Source organism: Macrobrachium rosenbergii, chromosome 1 (assembly GCF_040412425.1).
Source record: "Macrobrachium rosenbergii isolate ZJJX-2024 chromosome 1, ASM4041242v1, whole genome shotgun sequence".
NCBI lineage: Eukaryota > Metazoa > Arthropoda > Malacostraca > Decapoda > Palaemonidae > Macrobrachium > Macrobrachium rosenbergii.
In genome coordinates, this window is record NC_089741.1 from 46,746,858 (window position 1) to 46,756,857 (window position 10,000).

The following is a 10,000-nucleotide window of genomic DNA, read 5'->3' on the forward strand; positions in this document are numbered from 1 at the left end:
AGTACACGATTGTATTTCTTTAGGACATGTGTCTGGCTTTCCGTGCGTGCCTGATGACCTTGACCTAAATATGAAAGAATGAAGGTTTGGATTTTAGGATAACTGAAGTATCCTAAGAAGAACATTCCTCTGCATCTTATGCTTTGTGGATATTTATTCAGTGGTCAAGTTGTGTCTGAAAATCAAGAGAGCTCAGTCCCTCGAGTGCATCTTGCAAGGTTGAAGCCAAATTTCATTAACGCCTGTGTCTTTTTTCTGTGAGGATCGTTTTTCTTGTGTGTGTGTGTGTGTGTGTGTTTGTTGGGTAAGGGGGTTGGGGGGCACCTTTTGAAACCTCATCTCCCATTTGGAAGCAGAAAAAAATTTTCGCCCGCAACGGAGGTTTTTTTTTTTTTTTAAACTTGCTCAACTTGACAAAGGAGTTCCTGTTGACAGTGTTGTTATAGTGGTATTTTGATTATTGGATAGATACGTGCATGTATTTTTTCAACGATACATCTTATTCTTTTGATTACTGTATCGATATGTGCATGTATTTTTTCAACGATGCATCTTATTCTGAAGGGATGGTCTCAGTGGATGTTAACCTCCCTGGCTGCGACCCACTAGGATCGTCTAAAGACCCCATACATAATTTACTGCTAAAGTGAGTAGAGGGTAGCAACTGACATTGTCACCTTCCCGATTATCGGGATGAAGTTGCAAGCCTCTTGCGCTCTTCCACCGATGGTCACGGGGCTTTTGTGTTAGCGGCTTTTGGTTTTCCTTTGTGGTCACCATCCAAATACTGACCAGACCCAGCGTTTCATAATTTTGTTGAACGTATTGTGAGCCTTAAATATATATATATATATATATATATATATATATATATATATATATATATATATATATATATATACACATATATTATATATATATTATATATATATATATATATATATATATATATATATATATATATATATATGTATATATATATATATATATATATATATATATATATATATATAGATGTTTATTATATATATACTTTATATACATGTACATGTATATACATATATATACATATATATGTATGTATGTATAAAATGAATTGTTTTCTATCCCATACTGCATAGCAAGCCGAGATAACCGGGGATTTACCTTCGACCCATACCAGACCTGATTTAAAAAGCTTCCCTGCGCTCAGCTGCGCAAGAGACACTTCTTCTTGATGCTATGAACAAAGGACTGCGCAGTTTAGCGACACACTTGCGACCGAATCGACCTCCCTCAGAAGAAGAAGAAGAAGAAGAAGAAGAAAAGATGCAAAAGCAGAAGACGGAGGAGGCGTAGGAGGAGGAGAAAGAGGAGGAGGAGGAGGAGGAGGAGGGAGAAAAGCGACAATTTTAAAAGGAATGGGCAGCTGTTGTAGAGGAATGCCGTTGGGTCCTTTTTTTCTGTCACGATTTATTTTCTTTTTTTCTGATTGTTTTAACCGATAAGATACCTTTTGTATAGATACTCCTCACATGTAACTGTTTGTTCGTGAACATAAAAAAAAAAAACCTTCGTCAGACTTCCTGTACATTGGTATTGTAATTCACTACCTTAGAACGTATGATGTACTGAATAATATGGCCTGTAATGTAATCAAGATACGTATCATTCTCTCTCTCTCTCTCTCTCTCTCTCTCTCTCTCTCTCTCTCTCTCTCTCTCTCTCTCTCGATTGCAATCTTGCGCATGTTTGCATAGATAATATACAGATGACTATAGCTGGTTGTACTTTTGTTGTTTATTGTTTAAAACATGAGGACTTATAGAGTCATAATCAAAAAGTTTTTAATCATGAATGTAATGCTTAGCCTTTTCTGATTTAATTTTGACGACCGAACATTATTTTAAATAAAATTTATTAATATGATAATAGCATATATTATAATTTTCCATTCTGACTTTGTTCTGACAGAAGAAATCATTAGGAAATTTTCTTTCTGAAATGCCAAAAAAAAATTTCTACATGACGTAAATATGGGAAATGGGATATTTTGCATTAAATATATATGACCTCTGTTAATTCATGCTATTGTTGTTGTTGTTGTCATTGTTGTTATTTTTGTTGTTTCTGGTTTTGCTCGTCCTTCCTTTCCTAACATTAAGGTCCCATATATGATATGACCGCATTAAATTCCTTATTGCCTCTGTTAATTCATACTGTTGTTGTTGTTGTTGTTGTTTTGTTGTTGTTAATGTTGTTCTTTCTGGTTTTGCTCTTTGTCCTTCCTTTCCAAACATTAAGGTCCCCTTCGTGGCCTCGGAACGCTCTCTGAAGTTTAGAAGCGTAATTACCGATGCCGCTTATCACCTGGCCCACCGGAGCATATACCTGGGCAGTGTCCCTAATATTTCATTGAAGGAGGTTCCTCTTGCTTAGCGGAGGCTGATGTTTGTATCTTGCGTTGTGTTTTGATTATCATTTTATTTCGTGTAGATTTTATGAATGTGTGCGACAAGGAGTTCTTTCCAGTTGTTGTTTGTGTTCTGATGCTGAGGTTTGATTCTTCGTTTCTCTGTTTCATCAGCTCGTTTTGTAATCCAGCATACATTTTCGTTCAGATTTGCGCGGTAGTTGGTGCGTTCTGAAGTGATTTCATGTATCAGTTGTTTATATTCTTGATTATGGTAAATGTTGTTGTATTTTTGTTTCCCGTTTTTATGTATTGTTTTATTTTATCTATTGCGTGGACAAATGTCACATTTTAGTAATCTCATTCATACAGTTCCAATAATACAATAGCACCTAACTTAGAATCTCAGCATATCGGTCTCTTTCAAGTCCTCTGTTGATAAACCCAGTGATAATGACAGTGATGATGATGATGATAATAATAATAATTATTATTATTATTATTATTATTATTATTATTATTATTATTATTATTCAAAATGATAGTACATCCACGCGAGACAAATCTAAAATCTCCTAACGTATACGACGAATCCTTACAGTACAAACCTCGCGTGTAGAAAAAAAAAAAGAGAAATCAGATAGGCAGAAACAACTGAATAGCAGTACTGAATGAATATAAATGGAGGCAAGCCAGAAAAAACCAAGGCTGTTCTACAGTACACAGTCTCTCCTTCAAGGAGGAGTTGGACTACGTGATGGAATCCCTTTCGAAGCTCCTCCAGTCTCCGCGTAGTAGTCGCTTTGCTTCGTCAGGTAGTTCTCGGGTGGACAGGTTAATTGATCGTTGGACGCCAGCTATACTTTATTTTATTGGGTATTTGTAGCAAAAACTGATAGGAGAACTGGATCTCACGCATTTTTTTTTTTCTCTTTTGTTTTTTTGAGGAAAGAATAGGTTGTGTTATTAGCATTAGAGTTTTATGTATGTATTTATTTATATTATTTTATTCATTCTTGCGGTCTGGTTACCAAACACCCATTCTTGATAAGGGAATGAATTTTTATGATGGTTCGTGATGGGTTTAGACTGGGTTTTACTGAGAGAGAGAGAGAGAGAGAGAGAGAGAGAGAGAGAGAGAGAGAGAGAGAGAGAGAGAGAGAGAGAGGCAGTGGAATGAACATTAGATACAAGAGAAAAAAGATGTACTGTGTGAAGCTCATGAAGCATCAGGTACAAGAGAGAAAGAGAGATACAGGATGAATATAGGAAGCATTAGATACAAAAAAAAAAAATACATGCCGGGTTCGAGGTATAAAACATCAGGTACGAGAGAGAGAGAGAGAGAGAGAGAGAGAGAGAGAGAGAGAGAGAGAGAGAGAGAGAGAGAGAGAGAGATACTGCTGGAAGTTTAGATACAAGAAAAAAAAAAATACTAGGTGCGAAGTATGAAGCTGCGGGTACGTGAGAGAGAGAGAGAGTACATAATGTATACAAAGTATGAATCATTAGATACAAGAAAGGAAAATTATATACTTGGTGCAGTGTATGAATCTTCAGGTACAAAAGAGAGAGAGAGAGAGAGAGAGATGCAATCTGGGTGCAATGTAAGCACCGTCATATCCGCAAGGATTAAGTAGTAGTATTCACCGTTTTTGTACAGTATCGAGGAGGGAGGACAATTAGATTTTTTTTTTTTTTTTTTTTTTTGAGAATTGCAGTTGCGTCTATCCATTTATTGTTACTTATGTTAACTTGTTTTATTTCTGTAGAAGTACGCCATTTTCGCCAACGGAGTAAAAGACAAAATAAACACATAAATGTCAATGGTGGAAGGGTGGCGTAGTAATATTTTGCGTATAAAGAGTAAAATAACAACAAAATAAACGCATGTCTGTCTGGTAAAAGTTTTGCGTGCTAATATTATCTGCGTAGGAAGAGTAAAATGAAGAGATAAATAAGAGGCGAAGATGAACGGAATGACAGCAGGTGTTGTGCATTAATGAGAGTGCATCATTAGCAACATGACTGCCAATTGCTTCCGAGGCCTGGAATTGTTTGCTTTACGTGTGACTGTAATGTCGTTCTCTGTGCCCTCTGAATCAAGGTGTATGTACACACACACACACACGTATGTATATATATATATATATATATATATATATATATATATATATATATATATATATTTATATATATATAATATATATGTATGTATATATATGTTGTGTATATGTATACATGTATACATTATACACACACACATATATATATACAGTATACACACACACACACACACACACCTTACTCTCTCTACATATATTCTGTACAATAATTGTCTATTACAAGGGTTCTCAACCCAGGGTTCATGTACCTTTGGGAGCCTCAGAACGTTGAATTCAGTTTCTTTCGTGTGTATAATCATAGCGTTTATTGCTTGAGAAGCTAATGCATAGTTGCTTGATAGATTTATTAAAATATCAACAGAGGGATCGTAGCCGAATTATTACTATAAATTACGATAACCAAACTTCATGAAGTGTTTGATAATTGAGGTATTTAGGACCAACTTTGGGAGCATAATGTATCGGAAATATTGATAATAATGATTATTATTATTATTATTATTATTATTATTATTATTATTATTATTATTATTATTATTATTAAAAATTTTCATACATTCGACCCAACCACAATCTATATCTGACAATTCTAAAAAGTTATTATTTTGGTAGACATTTATGTATTGTATTTGAGAAGGCCTTATCAGTATAAAGCAAAAAAATTCCCAACCTTGTATTTACCTGATCATCACGTAATTGATAGGTGGCACATAACATGCGGGGAGGCTACTTATCTTTTTTTTTTTTTTCATCTGTTGCTGATGATGATTTGTGAGGCTCCTCCGTGATGATTATGGTAATCATAATCATCACGCTGATGCCGAAAAGGGAAGGATCGTGGTGTTAGGGAACACTGTTGAATGTCTGATTAGTGATGGGGTCAGGTTATGGAAGATGTTGTCCGTTGTGTTTCTTGGGATAGATATTGACTTTCGATGGAAGGGATAGATAATGGCGGGTGAATTTGTAAGGAATATTGAAGATTGCCTTTACACAAACCCCTTATGGGGGTTAGCGCCGTCAGTGCACCTCACTTGGTTCACTGTAGGCAGTACTTGAGGTTCTTTGCAGCGTCCCTTCGGCCCCCTCGCTGCAACCTCTTTCATTCCTTTTACTCTACCTCCGTTCATGTTCTCTTTCTTCCATCTGACTTTCCACCCTCTCTAACAGTTGTTTCATAGTGTAACTGCTAGGTTTTCCTCCTGTTACACCTTTCAAACCTTCTTACTGTCAATTCCCGTTTCAGCGCTGAATGACCTCATAGGTCCCAGCGCTTGGCCTTTGGCCTAAATTCTGTTTCAGTTCCAGCTCCAGCCTATGCACAAAGTACTGATGGATGGACTTTTAAGATAAAATATCGATGATTGTAGGTATAAATACTAAGAGATGCAATTAAAGAAATTGATGTATGGACTAACGATAAATTAAAGCTTACCTTTACACAAAGGTTTGATAGATGCAGGTATGATAAAATATTGTTGATTGAAGTTATAATTACCGAGTGGCATTGATTTATGAACTAAAAATAAAATACAGTTCGTTGAATTTATAATTACTGATAACCCGAGCTCTGACAACCACTGACGGATGGACGTGTGATTAGCTAGCTATGGTAGAAGTCTTAATTACTGATAGCTGGAATGTCTTGAGAAAGACTGACGTTGATATCTGCCAAATCCTCTCCAAGATCCTCTTCGCTAATCAGAGATCGCTTTTGCGTCTTCAAGGTCAAATGCTTGAGGCGTATTCTGTGTACGGTAGAGGGCGTAGCTCGTAATTAAGCCCAGACCAATAGTTTTTCACCGTGTTAACGCAATCGTCTCATTGCGCTGCACGGCAACAGCGAGCAATTAAATGCGAAGGAGTGGCAGGTCTTTAAAAAGAAGAGCTGGGTCCGTGGAAAAGCTCATTCTGCTCTAGTAATCAGACGCGTCGCTTTCGTGTCCAATTTTCTATTAGAAGAGTGTCCGTTTTCGATATTTTATTATACGCGTGTTTAAGTGTCCGGCTATTTACTTGTTTATTTATTTTAAGGGGACAACTTTCCTTAGAATTAATTCTTGGTGCTGCTGATGCGAACAGACTAGTTTGCTCATCGTCTCCACAAATTTCTTTTTAAAGTGAAGCCTACGTCAGGATCGTAATCAATGCCGCTCAGGTACACGGAGATTCGGTTGTACTTATAAAACATGCTTTGCAAGAGACACGTGGACTTTATACTGCAAGAGAGACACGTGGACTTTATACAAAAAAAATGGGAAGCTTGTTTAGGGACATGAAACGGTGGTTTGACGTATGTCTAGAGACATGGGGAGATTATTAGAAATGTGTCAAGGGATATTAAATAAAAATAAGTGTTATAGACTGTAAAAATTGTTTAAAACAGTCTGTAGAGACTAGAAAAAAATAGTAGAGGTTTGTTCTGTGAATTAAAAAAAACAGAAGTTGTGAGTAGGAAAAGTAAGTATATCTTAGTTTAACCAGACCACTGAGCAGATTAACAGCTCTCTAGGGCTGGCGAAGGATTAGATTTATTTTACGTGGCTAAGAACAATTAGTTTACTAGCAGCAGGACCACCACAACTTATTGTGGAATCGAACCACATTATAGCGAGAAATGAATTTCTGTCACCAGAAACAAATTCCTCTTGTTCTTCACTGGCCGGTCGGAGATTCGAACTCGCGACCAACAGAATGGCATTCTGACATTCCAGTAATACAGAAAATCTGGGGAGTCATTTGGAAATATTAAGAATACTCTTAATTGGCTAAACTTATACGTCTATCTGTGTGACTTTTAAACGCGCTCAAAAATACACATTTCCGTACTTGAAGAATTGTATGTGAATGCTTACATGTGATTGTGTTTATGTCTGCGGATACAAATTTCGTAAATAAATAAATGTGTGCGCGCGGGTGCGTGTGCGCAATTGCATGCACCTGCACGTGCAGTCAGCGCGCACACACTGTCGCTGTTGCCATGATGATAGGTTTCCCAATGATGTGCAATTTCTATTTTGCGTTGGTGTTCCCTTTCTCTCGGGAGGTCAGAGTGGTCAACCAACCTCAGTCTCTCCTCCTCCTCCTCCTCCTCCTCCTCCTCCTCCTCCTCCTCCTCCTCCTCCTCTTCTCACTACTATTAGTACTCCTCCTCCTCTCTTATTCCACCTTGTAATGGCCTATGTGGAAGCGGAATATTGAGGAAAGTGACCTTCGTTGCCATAGTGGTTGTTGTTGAAGGCCTGCTAATTTAACCTGAAATGTTTGTTGACTGAATTATACTTGGGAATGTGTGTTTACGCCCGCCTGTGTTTAAGCTGTGTACGTACTACACATACATACAGACACATATGTGTGTATATATGTATATATATATATATATATATATATATTATATATATATATATATATTATATTATATATATATATTACATATATATATTTTATGTATATAATATATATATATATATATATATATATATATATATATATATAATAATTTCACTTTATACCAGTTTAATTTTCGTCCTTTTTGTTATAACATTTTCATATTTTGTATATATATATTTTTATATATATATACATATACGTTTAAATTATTCCTCTTATATATATGATCAGATATATATATATATATACATATTTTTATTTATATGATATACGTTCGTTTTGATATATATATATATTTCTGTTTCGCTTTGGCACCAGTTTAATTTACAGTCCTTTTTTCCATCAACACGCTCATATTTTTTGTAATGGTTTACGCCTTTCAGAGACCGCCACAAATTCCTCAATATTTTAGTCAGATTCAAGAGGCCCGGTCCTTTTGTTCCATGGGGGATATACGTTCGTTTGACGAGCACGTTTTCTGTTAGCTGCAAGTTTACAGTTTTCCAGCCAACGGATTTTCTTTTTGTAGTGGTGGTTTACACTTTCACTTGCACCGCCCTTTGCAGTTTTTCTCTGAGCCTCAAAAGAGGCTCTCACTGAGACTGGAATCCTTGGGGCAGTTGTTGGAGTGGCGTTCTCATGTGTGCATAACAACATAGCAGCTGTGTGTGTGTTTCCTGTATGTGGCAGTATAGTATACTTTCCATATGCTGTGCTCCGCTGCCCAGTTTCTCTATCTATCTATATCTCTCTCTATCTCTCTCTCTCTCTCTCTCTCTCTCTATATATATATACTCTTTATACAGTTGTTGGAGTATACATATATATGCATGATACATATGTTTTTACATGTGTGTATATATATATATATATATATATTATATATATAACATATATATATATATATATATATATATATATATATATATATATTTATATGCATATACATATAAACGTTTATTTTGAGGTTTAAGTGTCTCTTTTTAAAGTGTACTTAAATTTTATAGCGTCAGACACGCACTATGTAGAGGCTCATAATATTCTACCCCGTATATTACTAAAGGAATTATGAATGATGGATGGAGCTCATCCATTCAGCTTTTTCATGCCAACATTCATTCATGAAAAAAAAATACCCAAGTGGCCTCAATGACCCTTTTAGTTAGATGCTCTGACCTTTTACCTTTTGAGAGGTAGCCATTATGTCATTGAATGAGTTAAACTTGATTAAGTTAATTTCGTTATTATTATTTTTTTAAAAGGAAGTGGGGATCTACCTTGGGGTACCCCTCCCAGCAAGGCCGCGTTCACTTTCCTGTACAAACCACGTCGCGAAGTTATGCTTTTAAGAGATTTTGTTTTGATCATGACTTACGTTGCTATACGTTTATATGTGAAGTTTTTATTTATGACACACACATATATATATATATAATATATATACACATATATATATATGTATATATATATATATATATATATACATATATATAATATATATATATATATATATATATCAGGCAGGAGCAACCGATCAAGGACCACAGGTCTACCCCAAAACCAAATCAAAAAGTCCTTCAAAAGAAGGCATCGTGCTTATACAAAAATGGGAAAAAAGCACGTTAAAAAGAAGAAAGAAAAAGATAATATATATATATATATATATATATATATATATATATATATATATATATATATATATATATATATATATATGTAAGCACCTACAAAATTATGAACCTTCAGTGTGGCTCTATAGTTTTTGCACAGTTGTCGAGGTATATTTTTGAATTAACAAAATCCTCCACCCAGGTCCTTTAAGTAGCTAAATATAACACCGTGTGATTTTTAGTCTTCCTTCATTTTTATTCTACGTACAATAAAAAACGCATGCTGAAAGTAGATGTAGCTAACCCCTTCTTAGAATTCAGCTTTTGGAAGAGTGTTCGTGATTTTATCTTAAGTATTTAATCGCCGCATAAAAAAAAGAAACAAATGCCTCTTGTCATCTCTCAGGTAATGGTAGCCGAATAAGCATGGCCGTTTCACGTGGGCCACTTAACATTCTGCCCAGGTAGGCTTCCTGGATGCG

At 35.5% G+C, this 10,000-nt stretch overlaps 1 protein-coding gene across 15 annotated transcripts in view; it reads left to right on the forward strand.

The window, feature by feature from the left end:
- The window catches only part of ced-6 (PTB domain-containing adapter protein ced-6), a 187,384-nt gene that overhangs the window by 120,768 nt on the left and 56,616 nt on the right, over positions 1-10,000 (forward strand). Inside the window, exon 1 of one of the 15 annotated variants that reach the window (XM_067093589.1) lies at positions 6,406-6,676. The exons of the other annotated variants lie outside the window; for them this stretch is intronic. Coding sequence (XP_066949690.1) covers positions 6,666-6,676 — 11 coding nt within the window. The 5' untranslated portion in view covers positions 6,406-6,665. Of the gene's footprint in view, positions 1-6,405; positions 6,677-10,000 lie in introns of those variants that run through there. 15 annotated transcript variants of the gene reach the window in all.